Consider the following 18,283-nt stretch of genomic DNA (forward strand, 5'->3'; position numbering starts at 1 on the left):
TATCTTACCTTTGGAGGTGCTGCTACATCTGTTGGTCAAACACTGAGAAACAACCAGTCAGTTCACAAAGGGAAGAACTTGGTCACCCTTGAGAGTTACCCTTCCCCAACAGCCAGGTACTTGATAACAAACATCATTTTGAAGATTTTTTATAAGCAGCAGCTTGCTGTTGACTGCATTTCCAGATTGTGTGCAACTACTCAGCACAGCTGTCTGATTTCAACAAATATAGGCATTTTCAAAGAAAAGAATTATTTCAAAAGTTAACTGTAACTAACAAAAACCAAACCCCAAACAGACAGTAATTAAAGAAATAAAACTTCCAATTGTGAAAAGGAATACTTAAAAATGATCAGAAATTTCTCCTTTTACTCATAAAATAAAGTATTCTGGATATACAGTATTCTTTTCCTGGATATGTAGCATTCCTTTTATAGTATTAGAGTGTTTCATGGCTCCCTAGACCATGATAAGGTTTAAACCTTGAACAGCTAGCAAAGAGTCAATTGTTCATCAATCATTACTTAGGGAGCATACAGTGGAGTTGTATGCAAGCCACTGAGAACAGTTTGAACTTTTTGATGGTTGATCAGTTGAACAGTTGATGGTTGAACAGTTTGATGGTTGCTGTAGAAAATGAAATCTCATTTTTCGTTTTCTGAGCTATGAGACTGAAATGTTATCACTATTAGCCTAGACATCTTTAAAATACATAAGTGCAGTTTTTCTCCTGCCCATCTCCCTTCACTAGGAGAGACTATATCAAAGAGATCACGAATTACTATGCCAGGAAGAAAGCTTACAAATTATCTGCAGTAAATTATAACATCTTTCAATAAAATAGAAAACTTATCTATTAACTAACACTTAGTGTTCAAATTCCTTTAACATTATTTTCCTATAATTCTTAGTAACAATTTCAATCAGTAAGAATTCTAAAATGGTACTTTTTCAAATTAAAAAACAGCAGTAAAGCAATTCGATAGCAAACTTTTTAAAGCAGATGTTTTGAGAATTAGATATGAATTTATGAGCTTCAGCCTAAAATATTTGCTAAAAATCTCACCATTTCTAAAGGAGAGAGAAAAGGGAAGGGGAAAAAAAAAAAAAAGCCACCTGTGCTTGTATTCAGTTTCAGAGAACCACAGAACAAAACTAAGATTCTTACCCAAACTCCAAAGCAAGATTTTTCTAGGAGAAAAAGTGAGGAAATCCTGATTAGGTTCCAACACAGTATGAGTAAGACAGACCTTTATGCTATCATTGCAGTTATTTACTCATCTCACATTCTCTGTTACATTATTTACTCTTCCTAGTTCAGAAGGCAGTATCTATAGCAAGCACTGACACTGTTTCTCTTTTAATTGTACATGTAACATAAGTGAAAAAGGATAAAAATCTCAGGAGACTCTAAACTTTAGTTGATTTAGGGACCCCCAGAAGGAATCAACCCAAACCAACCCAAAACTTACTGCTTACTTACTGCGTTGTGAGAACTGAACACATAAAAGTTCCCAGTCGTAAGAATCTATCTGAGTTCAGCATGCAGCATTTATGAAAAACCTGAATATCCCTTTCCTTTCCCTCATCCCAGTATATTAACTTAAGCCTTAACAATCTTCTAAAAACCCCTCAAATTAGAAGGATATTGTCAACATCTCAGGAGTCAAGTGTATAAATATGCATGATGCCTGTTTCTTCATGTTTTAAGGAGAAAAAATGCATCAAAAATACTTCGGAAAGCATTATTTTCTCTGCTTCTTCCAAGTTAAATAGGAAATATCAGTAGTATGAATTACTGCAGCTAAGAGCTATTTTTCCACATCAACAAAAATGGAAAGTTAATCTTTCATTTTCAATACTAAGAATAATTGAACAAAATTTATTTTTATGGCTAAGAAAATCAGAATCGCAGACAATTTTCATAAGATGGGCATTCAGACTTCACTTACCAGAACTTGATGAACCAGACGAAAAAAAAAAAAAAACCCAGCTGTGTACATGTGGATAAGGTTTATTGATGTGGGAATGAGAAATTGTCTTTTTAGAGAAGTACTACTTTTGACACCACCTACGTCAGTAGATCTAATGTTCATATCAATTTCATGAATCATAAACTATGTGTTTCAGAAATGAAGGTAGGTGGTGGAAAAGATTTTCATAAGAACAAGTGAGTTTTACAGAAGGGGTTTTGAAAAACCTCACTGACAACTTCTTTAGCACTGTTTAGAATAAAAATTCATGAGCTGCAAAAATTGTCATGGAAGCTGCTTTGCATTATTAACAGCGCTGTATTAAGCCACACTGATGAAACTCAATGTGAGCTGTAAAACAGAATAATAGCACAGACAGGTTTAGCTCCTTGGGGAAAAAAGTGCTATTTTATCTGACTTACTGTTACATAAAAAACTGTGAAGTTCAACCCTTGAACAGGAGGGGAGAAGGAGGATTTGGAAAAGCTACTGTGGAATTTATAAACTGCAGAAATGACCTGATTACCTCAGATTACAGTTGTTGTTTGACCATTCTTTCTTGAAGATCAGTAGACTGTACAATTCAACATACAATACCCATTTTCCTCAGGGATTTTTTTGCAGTACTTCCCTAAGCTTATGTTTTCTTATTCATGAAAGTGCTAAAATGATGTTGAGGATATTTCAGGAAAACAACAAGAAATAAAGAAAAATAAAGAAGTTAAAAACAACAACAACAACAAAAACCACTGAGAAAAGAAAAATACATAGAATGTAAAATCTGTAAGTAAGCACAGGAAAAGGAAAGTCAAGTCTATGTCAAAACCATTATATTTCAGGCACATTAAAACACACACTACTGAATACAATAAATTCAGCTACCAAAACAAAGTGCTCTGAATCAACCGTTACACCAGTTAATCAAATATATTCAAACAGAAAAATTATTAGCTCTGGATCAGATATGCCCTACAAAACAGTGAAAGTCATCTGTACACTCAAAGGCAAACAAAACCATGTGAGAATGTGTTTTTTCATTTAAACATTCCATGTGATTTAAACAGAGAGGAATGGAAAAGCAGACTCACAACACCGTCCCTAAACACTCGAACTATTAAAAGAGGGGAAAAATGTTTTCACATATGTGCACATTTTTACTTCCACCCACATATGAAAAGTTATGTCAGATGGGGCTGTGTGAACTACAAGCATTTATAAAAATGTCCAAGAGAGTCTCCTTGAACTATGTAAGATACTTAGCCACATACTTAGTTCCATCCAGACTTAACTTCAAAAATATCCAGTTGTTTCCAGTTAGATTATTTCTTTACCCCAGGAAGAGAAACACTTAATTAACCCCTCAGAAATAATGCCTCAGTTACAGTGGTCAGTATACAATACCTTTCAGAGTGCTACAGTTCCACATAAGAGCTTCCACTAAATTACTATTTTGTCCAAAGCGAAACCCAAGGATCTTTCATCCTATGCTTTTCTAGCAACACCCGCTCATTTTGCACTGTTTTTCATAATCTTTACAAAAAATGTTAAAACTACAGATTTGGCACAGAAATAACCTGTCAGAATTTCAAATAATCTGCTGTATTCACTAATTTGTGACTGCGAGAGCATAGAAAAAAGGCAAGACTCCACAGAAAGGAAACTGCAGCCTTAACTTATGAGATTTCAGTGTACCAGTGAGCTTGGCCTGCATTCCAAGCAAAACAGATGTTGGCTTTGAATCAGAAGTCATACAACATTACATAGATGCCAAGAGTTCAAAATAAGAATGCTGCACCAGGTTTTTTACATCAGATGCATACAGTCATTTAACAAGATATTGCTAGTTACTCACATACCACTAGTTCATTATTCAGATAGTAATAGCAGCAGAAAGTCTCTTAGTGGCAGAAAAAAACAGGTGATCAATGAGGGACACACAAAGTAAAACAGCACTCACCCCAAATGACTCTGTTAGATATTAGCAGAATCTATTATTACTTTAGTAATCTTCTGAATGCTGTCTTTAGCAATCTTTTTTGTCCTGTATTAGTGACAAAATTTTCCTCCTGTGGCCTGTAGCAATCTACTCTTTTTTGCTGTGCTCGTTCTGGCTGGGGTAATTTTGTTCATGGCAGGTAGTATGGGGTTATATTTTGATTTTACATGTTAAATTATTCTCTTATAAAGATTATTACACCTGAAGTAATCCTTATAGCATGCATATGTGCACATTCTTCTCTAAAATTAAACTTGAAATGTAAACAGTGAACATGAATGTTTTGAAGAATTCACCACTTATTCTAGCAGCTGTACAAGTAGCTGGGAGGGGACACAATCAAAACAACTGACCCCAAACTGAACAAAGGGATTTCACATACCATACAGCACCACACTTCGCATATAAAGCTGGGCAAAAAGAAGGAAGGGAGAAGATGTTTGGAGTGAAGGCATCTTATTTCCCAAGTCACTGTTACATGTGGTGGAGCTCTGCATTCCTGGAAATGGCTGAACACCTGCCTAGCAATGGGAAGCAGTGAATTCATTCCTTGTTTTGCTTTATTGGTGAGCACCACTTTTGTTTCTACCTATTAAACTACCTGTATCTCAACCTATGACTTCTGTAGTTTTTGCCTTCTAATTCTCTCCCCATCCTACCACAGGGGAAGTGAATGCTCAGCTATTTTGGGCTTAGTTGCACCTTACTGCATCTTTTGCATTTTTTTCTAAAACTCAAAACTCTGAGAATTAATTATGCAGTGCCCTCCTTAATGCGTTAAAGCTCTTTTTGAATAAACTGGCCTACAATTAAGCAAACAAATTTACTATTCATACTTTCAATTTCAAAATATGAGCACAAGCGATAAGGGAAGAATGTCTATATCTACTATGTCATGGTGCCTGGAGTTTTGCATCCCCAGCTGCAGAACTTTGCTCTTCCCCTTGTTGATCTGCATGAGGTGCCTCTCAAACCCTTTCTCCAGACTGTTCAGGTCCCTCTGGATGGCAGCTTGACCCTCTGGTGTATCAGCCTCTCCTCAAAGACTAGTCTCATCAATTAAGCTGCTCACCCCCACAAAACCCAGCTTATTAATGATGGAGTAGATAAAAGAAGGATTGGACACAGTACTGACCCTGGGGGTACAGCAGTAGTTACTGGACTTGCTACCACTGATCACCACTGTCTGGGGGTGGTCCTGATTTTAGTAATACACTATGTAAATCATTGGCAACTCTATTAGGAAGAAATCCAAGCAACACAAAGGACAGAATTGGTAATAGCATTTACTTCACTATGAACTGATGATGAAATCCATGCACTACCCTCAATAGTAGGCTAAATATAGTATTGACCTTGCAAATAAGGAATCCTGAATTCCTTATTCTCACCCCTGAATTCCTCCTTAAGCAACATTAAATAAACATATCTTGAGAATTCAGACACCATTACATATATCAGATGCACAGACCTGATTTAAGAAAATGTATCGTTCTTAGCCTGTAACTCCTTTTGTGTGTATCTTTTGTTCCTCCACAGCTGAAATGTCATTTCACTCCTTTTTAACATTTTAACTTAGTGGAGGCCAAAATACTTAAGCAACCACACGCTACTTCACAGTAACCCACTGTGCACAACTGTAACTCTACAAAGCAATTTAAGAGCAGAGACACTCATTCCTATTCTTAATCTACCCTGTGTTTCTTGATCCATGAGAACCCACGTTCAAGGAAGGTTATGTGCTTGTCAGCCACATATTATGAAAATATTGAAAACCCAAACCATTATTTGCATTAAAGTAATGCTGACTACACTAGACAAAACAGGAATAAGAATATAAGATAACTTATATTGTATCTTATATATATAAGATCTATATAAGATGCAATTGTATCTTATATATATAAGATACAATCTTTTATAAAATAATTATGAGGGAATGTTTGAATTCCAAATATGGGGAAGAAGTCAGAATCCAAAAAAAACCCCCAGTATGTTTTAACTCAGAAAAGCTGCTGCAATCATACACAATTCTAATACAATTTTTATTGTGCTGTATTAACATCTGGTTATAAAGCTTCTGATAAAGACAATGAAAAGCCAAAGTACAAAGTCCACTTTTTACAAGTGGTCCATAAGGCACAACTTACACCCAGAATATTACAGAACACAATCAGTCCGTTGATTTTCACACAGATATACAAATTAACAGCAACAAAATCTAGTAAATCTAAATTATCTTTGATGAAGGATGCTTTAACTGAAGTTGTTTATTCTCTTAGCTACCAGCTATCAAAAAACTTCTTCTAAAATATTTAATTTAATAATTTTTACCCCTTACTAACAACATACCTTTTTATTTTAAGAATGAATGGCTTGCTTCCATCTCTTGCTTCACAAATTTTAGTCATTTTTTCTACTTCTTACTGTTTCAGTTGTGTTTGAGATAACTCATTTTGTTCAATTTGTACTCCACACAGCAACATGGCATTTTATAATGTTTTTATATGAAAGTCGTACAGAAAGTAGTAATGCATAAGTTGCCAACGTTTCAATTTAAAATTTTAAGGACAGAGATTGTTCCTGAAGAGATTGGTCAAAAATTACATTGTGTTTGTTAAAATGAAATTCATATACTTGATAAAATACTCTTTTTTCCAGGTTTGAGCATAATGCTTACACCATTTTGGAGTGTTATTTTCCAATCTTAATCTAAACCTGATCATGGAAAGAAGTACCAGAGAAACAAGACTGAATCAGAAACATTCGACAGAGCAGATGTTTATTGCCATGGCCTCCAAAAAAACCCCAAAACCCAACAAAAAACCCAACCAAACAAAAAAACAAAACAACAAAAAACACCAACCCCCCCCCCAAACACCTGCAGAAAACTTTGATCACTGATTATAAAGCAATTCTTATCTGCCTCCCCTATTACAACACATTTTCTTGAGATTTTTTGAGAAAATAAATACTTTAAATTTTGAAAGTAGCAAATACACCCAAAATTATATATGAATTTGGTTCAGTAACTTTGTTAGCATAAAGAGCAAATTACTCTCTTTTTTCTCTTTTCTCTACAGCATGACATGCCTTGACAAGTACAGGCCACCATTAAGGATGATGCACCCCTTTTGCTATATGACAGAAATATTGCAATAATCTCTGCTAAAAAACATTAAAAGCAAATCCTGCAACACTTCTCCAAATCCTGAAGAAATAAGAACAAAACTGAAATGCACCTCTAATATTAAGACACAAAACTCCTGCTCTCAAATATCAGTAGCTGTAGACTATTAATTTATTTCATGCATATTCAATAAATACATTAATTTCCTTTACGTTTGTCTTTTGCATATTATAAACACTCAATTTTAATGGTGAATACAATTTCCTTAAAGATAATTGAAGTTATAGTTTGACATTTAAAAATGCATGTATTAGACTTTAACCACACGCATGAGAATGACAGCTTTAGGCCAAAAGCCAGCGCCCAAAGACCATAACCACCAGGTGGTTCTTGGCATTCCTACAGAATGCCTGGCCAAATGGGTGAGTATCACACAGGTAGTCCAGGGTGCTACAGGAATCCTCTTTGGAGTGACAAATCTAGCCAAGGTAGAGCTGCAGTAACTGCATCACTCCCTGCTACAGGCTGCTTCTGCCTTTCAGATTTCTGCTCCTCAAGAGTGGCCCTCAGGCCAAACAGACTCAAGACGATCTTCCACACAGGCAGCACCCATTACTGCCACTGCTTTCCTCTGCAGCATCTTAATTGTCTCCAGCCATGGGATGAACATCTAAAATCGTGTGACAGTATTACTTTGTGATACACTTGGCCCTTGTAAGTCTCCTTGTTTCTGTCCAGTATCTCCCAGCAGACATAAGAGCACTTCCCTCTGTTTGAGACTTAAGATTGTTCAGCAGCCTCTTTCAATTCCTCCTTGCGTGCTTTGATGGCCTGAGGGGTACACACTAGCTGAGCATTTGTGTTGTCTGCATCAGTGAACCTCAGCTTTCTGGGAACCCCCGCAGAAAACCCAAAATGGTTAATGCAAAAAATTAGCATCAGGTCAGATTTTCACTAAGATTTTCATGAAGAAAATCTTTCTAACTTAAATTTACAGCTCTCCAGAATTTCCTTCCATGTCTAACTCATCAATATATTCATACCTTGCAAGATAGCATCAGATCTGAAGAAAATTCTCACATCATTTGCAAACTTATTTATCAGCATTAGGAACCCTACTAAGAAATACCTGGGTTTTTTTCTTTCATCACTTTTCTTTCATCGCATCATTAATGATCCATCTTTTTCCTATGTACACAAAATGTATCAGACCATATCACAGGCTTCTTTGTCACATAAAAATAGATGCAGAATTTTAAAATTAAAGTTACTAGAAACAAACACATGGCTTACCTCACCTGACAAAGCAGCAGGTAATTTTTTTCCATAAGCTCAGAATATAAAATAGCTACAGAGCATCCATATACCCTGACTATTTCAGCACTAGTGAAATAGTAGCAGATCTCCAGAGTGAATCAATTGGTGCTCAGAATCTGAATGTATTTGGGGAAAAACCATTGTTTCAGGCTAGGTCTTTCCTGATTCTGAAAACTGAACTCCCTCACATGAGCAGTTGTTCATCCTGGGCAGACTTGCTTCAAAAGTGTATTGAGATCCAAGTATAAACTTTAATTCAGCTACACTTCAATAAAAATGGTATTTCTTATTTTTTTGATGATTATCTTTTCTAGTAGTCAAACTGAACCACATTCACAACTTAATATAGATTTTGTAATCTGTAAAAATGTGAAAATATATATATATTTCAAGAAATCTAAAAACCTCCAAAACAGGAAGTCAAATGTTAAAAGGTTAAAATACATGCAGTATGGTTAAAGCAGCATTTTTACTAATAAAGTCCTTGGGTGTGCTCTGAGTTACTCAGGGTTTTATGCACCAGTCAGTCCATCAATAACAACCTGAAGAACATAATGTGCATTTTTTTCTATAAGATTATAAATAAATATGAGACACTTTTCCACTAAAGAAGTTACTTGCAGATATCTTTTTAATGCACTCAGTTTTTCTAATTTAAATTCTATTATTACAGAATCATTAAAATTCCAAGCAAGCAATTCAGTCTACATGAAATGGGGCATGAGACAGGCCTTTTGTGACATAATTAAACCTGTTCCTTTCAAGGGCAAGATCACAGAAGGTGAACACTAATTTTACTAATACAGTAAAGGAGGAAGAATTACTGTGGGAAGGAAAGCAAAAACAAACTAAAAAGCATAAAAGCATAACTTTTTTTTTCTTTGAAGTTCGTCGTATTTAACTTTCTATTTCTAAATAGTTGTTATAGACAGGTAATGCAATGGTTGGCTCTCATAATTAAGAGACAAATATTATGTGTATGTAAAGAGATGTTTTATAGATGTATAGTTATGTTATTTTAGCATGTTCTTCCCTTTCCCTCCGATTGTTGTCTCTGGCAGGTGCCTTTAGGGGAGGGCAGGTTTGTTACTAGGTGTGGCATGGCCTCCTAGGAACACCATGTAACACCTACTAACACCTGACTTCCAATCAAGTTGTAAGAGTGACCTCCACCAACAGATGGCAGAGCAGGAGTTGAATGATGACTTTGGGAGGGGCCAGGGGTATAAAACGCAGAGCGTCCATTTTAGAGAGGAGCACATGGCCGTTGGTCACCGAGACTCCAGCGCTGTAATTTTTCCTTATTCAGTCCCTTGTTGTATTTTGTTAATGTTTAATAGACCTTTGAAATTTCAGAAGTGAGTATCATTTCTCACAAGGTTATTACAGGGATAGCAATTTACATAAAAAGATTAAAGATTACATTAAATGAAAATGACTGCTCTGCAGCTATAATGTGAACAAAACAAAAACAGTCTTTGCAGATGCCAAAGGAACTTTAAGGAAATGATTAAACACATCTTAGTAACAGCACATGATGCATAAATTACCCCCAACACTAGGTGTCAGAGTGCACATGCTACTTCTGAAAATGACTTAAAATGTCTCCACTTTCCCATACGAAAGCCAGAGCTCCACACCAATTAAAAAGGAAAGCTCAGAACACTCTTCTGCTTCATTCTGAAGTACTTCTTCAGAGTACAGCAAATAGTATATATAAGATGGGAGAAATAAAACCATCATAAAATTCCAGCTCAAACCGAAACAATTTAAATATAGAACAGCCTCTCTGAAGAAATTCAAATCATGTAGCTAACACCCTCTTCAACACTGTCTCATTTGGCTCAAACTGCTAGTCAGGAACCACTAAGTGTACGATACATTGGTTTTAGTTTACCACTGTATGTATAGGTATAGGTATAGGTATAGGTATAGGTATAGGTATAGGTATATACTACCAAGTATTAGTAGCTATGAAAAATGGCATCCTATTTCATATATTCATTAAAAACTACATGCAATCTATGTAATACGTATTTTTTAAAAAAACCTATACAATCAGTTTTGTGTCACTCAAAACTTTTCTTAGTTTGAACAGTCACCCTTCACATTACTTCATGTAACATATCAGAACAGAAGTAGAAAGGTTTACTAACCCTAAAGGAATATTACCCCCTTGAATATTAAGACTGATGCATACCAGGACCAGATAAGTCATATGAAAAAATAGATGCAGCCTGTGGATTTTATGGATAGATGGGGATTACTTGCATAGTTTTTGGGAAACCTGAGCAGCTGAAGTAGTTGTGCGCTGCCGCCAGAACAGTTATGGTGAAATGACAAGGAATGTCATTTGGGAATATGTTTCTTCTCGAAGTCATGTACCAGGAAAATTATTTGGTTATAGTTACACAAGACTATGGATAAATTAAAACTTAACTCGACGAAAAAAGATACAAAATGAAAGCAAAAGGCAGGAATAAGAAACTCCCTGTCTTCAAAGTAAGCAACAGTGAATGAAGAGATGCTGTTTTACAGATTATGTGTTTCAGTTTAACAGAAAATAACTAAAGTTATGTGATAATATACTATATATAATTTTACTTTTGCCAAAATAGGGCTGCTCTTACAGTATGTTATAGTCAGGAAACAGAAAAAGCATTACATATTTAAAACAAATAAGGTATTAAAGGGAGAGGGAAATTTGCAAAGAGATTTAAAAAGATTTAATTTTGAGCTTGACTACTCCTTATTTGTAGCTTTAACCATTTATATCAAAAAGAATTATTCACACATCAAAATTAATGTCCCATGCTTTCTCATGTGATCTACAATGAATGTAAGCAATAACTTATGTTCAATGAAGCATCAGTTTGGTAATCAGCAAGATAATAACAAAAATGTGTATTTCCAATGTCCCATTCTTAAAATTTTAAAATTATATAGAATAGTAAAGTGCAGATAAAGTAAGATTTTGAGAAAAAGAACATGCTTGACTTTCTTAGGATTATTAGCAGTAAAGAACAAGGACCCTTGTGAGAAACGATACTCACTTCTAAAATTTCAAAGGTTTATTAAACCTTAACAAAATACAATGAAACACTGAATAAGGAGAAAAAGCAGCACTGGGAGCATGGAACTAAACTGCCATGCGCTCATCCACAAAATGGCTGCTCTTACTTTTATACCTTGGGTGTTGCATCAGGTAACCCTGGCCCTTCCAAAGTCCGCCAATGACCTCTTTTTCATGGTCCATTGGTGGACACTGCTTTCTTGCAACATGATTGAAGGTCAGGTGTTGCCATGCAGTGCCTCCTAGTAACAAGCCTGCCCTCCTCCCAAATGCCTCATACAAGGGGCACAGGTACACACCCTCCCACTACATGTGCAACTACCAAGCTGTCCCTCGGTAACCATACAGGGGGAGAGGGGACTGTGGAGGGAAAAGAGGACGCCCAAACAACAAATCACAGTAACATAACTATACATCAATAAAACTTCTCTTTACAAATAATATTGATCCCTTAATTACAAGAGGCAACTATCTTATTACTCATCTATAACAACCCTGGAGTAGGTAACTAATGGTGAAATATAAACTGTTTACTTCCTAAAATTTTGTTGAACACAGGCTTGAAACCAGTCTTGAAAAAATAAATATATCAAGAACAAAAGGCTTACCCATAGTTAAGTTGCAAAGATATAAGTGGAGTTGGCTTATGAATGAAGTAACAACAGACAGACACTGCAAAACTGCTGGAAGAAGTCAAAGAGACTCTTAAAACACTGATACAGTTCAATACTTAGCCCATTTTTTTCCCATCCTGAAAGACTTTCTGCAATAGCTTCCTGATTAAAAAGGGAATTTTTGCTTTTAAATTTCATTGATATTGGAATATCAGTGTCGTTTGTTGTGTATATTTTTGTAATATAAAACAGAGACAAAATGGAGTTGTCGTAAGCCTTCCAAATTTCATGAGACCTTCTCCATTATATAAAAGAAAATTTTTACTTTCTAGAAGGAAGGGCAATGAACTACTACTTTGAATTACTTAGTATGGAAATCCAAATATGAAACCAAAAAGAAACGTATGAGGATACTTGCTAAGGAGTTGAAGGCCATTCTTTCAAACTAGAAAAAATTCATACGAAACACGATGGAGACTTGTTTTAAGTGAATGTATTGCACAGAGGTGAGAAGTTTGAAAGAGATCAGGAACAGAGTCACAGAATAAACAAAAATGAAAAATCTGAGAAGTTCAATAGGGTCTTATTTAAATAAAAACAGACCCCCTCCCAAAATGATTGTCAGTTAAATAAAGGTTCTGGAATGTATGCATTACCTTAACAACTGGATTAAGCAGAACAACACCCGACTTCTTTGTAATAACTTGCTTTGTTGTGTAATGATGTTCTATGAGCTGAGGAATAGTTGGAAACCCAGTTCCTTCAAAACGATATTGATTCTGTATGGAGGCAAAAGGAAAAAAATATTTTGCTATAAGCAATAGCTTGAACAAGAAACTGCGAAAGTGCTTGACCAAACTTCCTTCACTAGTAATAACACAGAAAAAAATGTACACTTTTATAGAGTTATTTTAGATTATCTTTCTGACCTACTAAACAGCATTTAGACTAACTTAATCAAAATGATAGGAAAATGATAAATTAATAAATGCAAAATTACTGCATCAGTCATTTAAGGCAATATGATAAAATAACTATTAAACTATTAATATAAATAGATATGCCAGTTAAAATCAAAACTATTACAGAATAAAATAAAATATTGCACACCAGAAAAAACAATACCAACTTCTGAATTATTTCTAAAAATTTCAGCAAGCAAACAAAAAAAACTGTATGATAAAACAGAACAAGAGATAAAAGTGAGATACACAATATTATCCTAATCTCATCTTCCTTCATTTATTGTCTCCTAAAATTGGTAAGTCCCTGGCATAGTGTATACCATGATTGGTCTTTAATAAAGAGTATTTACCAGGACATTCTAAATGACGTAGAGACAAAGGCAGGTCATACAACGGTACAAAGAGAAGTTGGGCAGGACCCTGCAGCTGATTGTGAAACACGATAAAGTCGATAAAGTCTCCTGCTTTCATAAGACTCAGCATCTACAGCTAAAGAGCTTTCCCACAAGGCAGTAGCTGCCACAAGCCAGCCTGACAATGCAACAATGAACAAGTACTGCAATTAAAAAAACTCAAGAGCACAGATGGTAATTCAAGTTCATTTACACAACCTGGGCAATGAACCCCTCTGCCACTGGCATGCACTCTTTCTAGCCCCCAGGTCTGAATTCCTTACACAGTGCATTCTAAGTTCATTGTTTTCCTTAAGGGTTAAAGCATTAACTTCCTGAAACGTACTATTGCTGTTGGTAAAGACAGCTGGGTCATGTTAGCTGTTTTTAATATTCACAGATCTCTATCATAAAAATGCTTCCACAGTATGAACCCTTTGTTGTTTATTAAATAGTGACTTAGCTGTGACTGACCACTAACACTAGTTCCCACTCCTTTCAAATAAGCTCCTTCATACTTCTGTGCTGATGATCCAAAAAACCTGCTGTCCTAAGAGTCTCCTCAGCACAATCACCACTACTGCCTATTACTTCCTCATTCCAGATCCAGCCACGTGCCCATCTACTACCATTTAAGTAAAACCTTCAGAGCAGGCAGTGTCCTTTGATTCTGTGTATTTACACCCAATCCTGATCCTTACCTAGATCACTAACAGAAAAAAAACATTAAAATGGCACAGCTTCAAATAAGCAAAGTGAAAAAAATGGTAGCCCTGAATGATAGCAGTGTATTTCAATGCTTAAAGCTGAGTGATGAATTAATTTATCACACACATAGTTGTATCAAGACTAGCCTTTAAAGTAATTATAAAACTAGACACTGAACACTTATACAACTAAAGGATTGATGTTAAAACAAATGTCCTACTCTAATCTTCAGTGCTTGATTCAGAAGAAAATATAGAGACCTGTCAATGATCTAAGTGTGGTTTGACCAGTCAGAGAACCAATTCCACATTTTTCATACCAATGTAAATGAACAATCAAATCTTTTGTACTACATCTCCTTGAACTTGCCTACAAAAATGTTCATGAGTAAATCCCTGACTATATGACCCTACTCCCAACACCTACATTCTAAAGCTTAATAAGCTTTTTCTCATTCTCAGAAAATTCATCCCATAGGAATGCATAGAGAGTACTGAACATCTTTAAGAAAAAAAAAAAGTGTTAACTTCCATGACTGACAAGAAAATCTACCACAAATTAATCCAAAGAGCAGATGAACATAATGCTCTATTAGTAAATGTAAAAGCAGATACGTATCTTGACCTGGCAGTGCTGTGAGTGTCCCAGCTATGCAATATTAAACCGTATCAGTCATATTTCAAATGTAACTACTAAGAGGAAGTACAAAATAATAGAGAAAAAGAGAGCTTGTTTTGTTTTGTTGGAAACCACCCCACACCCACTCACACACAGAAGAGTCAGCTTACAGGTAGGCCTCAGAGTAATACTTGGAACTGGGACTTGAAAGTCCGATCTATCTTTCTGAGGATCTACTTGCCACATACAATGATTTGCACAAAATTATTTCAGTTAGACCACATATATAATGTGCATTTATTTCTGCTGGGTCAGATCAGTGAGCACCAAGCATTTCATAACTAGGTACGGGTAATTTTACTGCTTTTATCTTCTCATTTAGCACTCTGACACATCAAAATACTTTAATGTCATAAGATCAAGATAAAATAAATACTGACTTATTAAAGAAATATGGGTATTGATCTAGTATCGATACCCAACTGTGACGGACAAAAACTCTCTTAACAGTTTAAAGTTAGAAAGTGTATGTTTATTACAGCCGGGCAGCACGGCAGGATATTTCCCTAATTCGAACTGTGAAATTCACAGGTAATTACAAAGCCTTTTATTTACAGAAGTGTTGAATACCCAAAATACAAATGCATATTCATACACCTGTCATCTCCCATTCCTCACTTTGTATGCTAATTGGCAAAAAGGCTATTAACCGTGTGTACTTTGTTTCTTAAAATGAGTCGGGGGTCTCTTCTGGGGAGGGGTCACCGGACATGAGGAAGTAAGATGAGTCTTCCTCGTCCTGACCTTTCTACCTTTTCAATGCATTCGTGACATAGAATCCTTGGTAAAACTTATGGTTTCCTGGGTTGAATGGGTTCTTTAAGCAGGAAGTCTGCAGTTATCTTATATCTTATTTACAGCATCTTGTGTTTTCGTTACAGGCACAGCTACATAAACATAAAGCTGACAAGCAATGAGTTACTAAATCTGGGGTAGCTTATCTAAGATCTGGCTTCTGTTAACTGCGAACAAAGCTTACCTATCTACTTCAGCTAATTCAGCAACTTATTATCTTAACTTTCCTAAAAATCCTTAGTTCTTCAAAATTAACGTCTCAATACTGACTGTGAATTTTCCTTCTACAAGGAAAATTCTAGGTGAGACCTAATGAACACTCTCCAGCATGACAAATGTCTATAATCATTAATACTAGAGAAGCATTCCAACCTCTCAGATGTCTGAAAAATATCACTGCTTCTCACTAAAAGGAAATAAACCAGGTACACAGTATTGAGTTACCCCAGGCATGCTGCATCATCTGGGGATTTAGGCAATGAAATTCCCTCAGTGTAATATCATTATGAAATTAAATTTGAGAATTTTTCTGTATGTGGGAAACTTTATTAAAAGAGACTGAGACAGCACTACTGAATCAAATCTGAGAATGATGTGCTGCAATTTCATATTTCAAGGAAAATTTCTAGCAGTGTCACACTTTGAACAAGCTTAAAATTCTGCAAGGTAAAAAGAAAAATACATATATTAAAAAAGCCACAAAATGCACTAAGATGAATAAAAAGAAATACACTGTATAAAGGTAGATAATAATTAATGCATTGTTCATTAAGTTATCAATTTTTTTCCTCAGAGCAACAAGGGGTTCTGTTCTGGTCCACAGAAACATACACACTGTGTGCAACATCCAAAAGTGTTGGTGTTATACTGAACAAAACAATAACCAAAGGACTAAAAAGAAAATAAGCATCTCAAGTAGAACAGGCACTTCAATTCCCATATGTATAAAAACCAACAGAGATTATTTTCTTCTGTGTGGCTGTTTCCATTTTTTCAGGAGATGTAGCTGGATCCTTACAGACTGAACTAGAAGTAGCCTAATTTGTACCAACTATGAAAATGGGTAACAAAATAACCAATAACAAAATAACCAATAACCAAATAACCAAATGTACATGCATAAATAAAGAGGAAAAAACTCCCAGAATTCAAAACATTTACAGAAATATACAGAAATATGGCTTTTCAGTATAAGACAAAAGATACTGAATAACCTGATGCCTCATACTTTTCCTTTGTTTCCCAAAATGACCTTTACTCCTGATTCCAGCACTGATGGAAATATTTCCAACAGCTTTCATATTTCCACATAAAGGCTAAATCCATTTGCTATAGTAAACTATGTACATCCTAAATTGAATATTCAGTACTATATCAGAGACGTACATCAGCATATTGTATGATAAAGTGTCTCCGTTGTCCATCTGAAAACACAGAAAGGACATATTCACCGGGTTTCCCGTGGCTCTCTCGCACCAAGAAGTCTCCTTGCTGTTTTAACAGCTCCTGGGCTTCTATTCTTGGAATTGCACCATGATACCAGTCTTGCTCAGCCAAAGGTTTCTCAGTGGTTGAGATTACATCAAAGAACTTGGGAAAAAATATTGAAGAAAAATGTTACTATAACAGCACACTTTTAGAGTTTACTTGTACATGAAAAGTATAACAAACAACAATAATTTCTGTTTTATGTATCTAAATGATGCATTTCTATTAACCAACAAGATCAAGGCTTACAGTTCTTACACCTGCACAAAAGCATATTGATCAATTTCTTTTCTGTTTACCCGAAAAATCAGTATATCAAAAGCAGAAGTTTAAGGCATCATCCATAAAATCATGTAATATTTTTTATCTGGCTTGCTATTTTTCATAAACCATACTTGACCAGCTCTGTCTCACACGTTCTGACATGCTATTAACAACTAAAAATTAATCCTTTCTCTATCCAGACAGAAACTTCCCAGACACAAAACCATAACAAATTGACTCATACAAAGCACTTGAATTGGATAAATTGGATAAATTGTTTTCACAGAATTTATCAAATCAATTAATAATTATGAGACTTTTTTCCTAGCATGTACCTTGTAGTGCAGAATACACATCTGAGTGTAGTGTCCTAATGAACTCCATGATAAGAGTTTCTGAAGACACAAAGATTGTTAAGAATTATTTTCATTACCTGGAATTGTCTGCAAATGGAAGCTACTAGCTGTAAGTGGAAGTTAATAAGTTTTAATCTACAATTTCACACATTAAGTTTAACATGCCTACATTACTTAGGAAGACACTGAAGAAAACTTAGCATTTTATCACTGACCACTTCAGATTTATTTATTATGTATAGGAAGGCAAGCCATCATTTAAGCTGTATGTCATTCAAAAACATTGCCAGAGCTCACAGAAATTCTCACAGCCAGAGTGGTAAAACTCTGAACAACATAACGCAGTGCACATTATGAGTAGAACAGGTGTGTGAATGTTCCCCAGCCTCTTGAACTGCACTTAGGTAACAGCATGGAGATCTACATCTCAATGAAGATGCATCAAAGAGATGCAAGTGAAGCACACCATTCTGAACTTTTGCTACTGCTCTGCCCTGGTAAAAACCCAGGCTGGTGGTCATCTGTACATTTAAG

General features: G+C 35.4%; 1 protein-coding gene across 1 annotated transcript in view; it reads right to left on the reverse strand.

Annotated features, from left to right (window-relative positions):
- Positions 1–18,283, reverse strand: part of FER (FER tyrosine kinase) — a 189,402-nt gene that overhangs the window by 68,493 nt on the left and 102,626 nt on the right. Inside the window, exons 13-14 of the mRNA XM_040090890.1 lie at positions 17,028–17,231; positions 12,760–12,882 (exon numbers count right to left, since the gene is read on the reverse strand). Coding sequence (XP_039946824.1) covers positions 12,760–12,882; positions 17,028–17,231 — 327 coding nt within the window. The remainder of the gene's footprint in view (positions 1–12,759; positions 12,883–17,027; positions 17,232–18,283) is intronic.

The sequence above is a fragment of the Hirundo rustica genome, chromosome Z (genome assembly GCF_015227805.2).
Source record: "Hirundo rustica isolate bHirRus1 chromosome Z, bHirRus1.pri.v3, whole genome shotgun sequence".
In the NCBI taxonomy this organism is placed as follows: domain Eukaryota; kingdom Metazoa; phylum Chordata; class Aves; order Passeriformes; family Hirundinidae; genus Hirundo; species Hirundo rustica.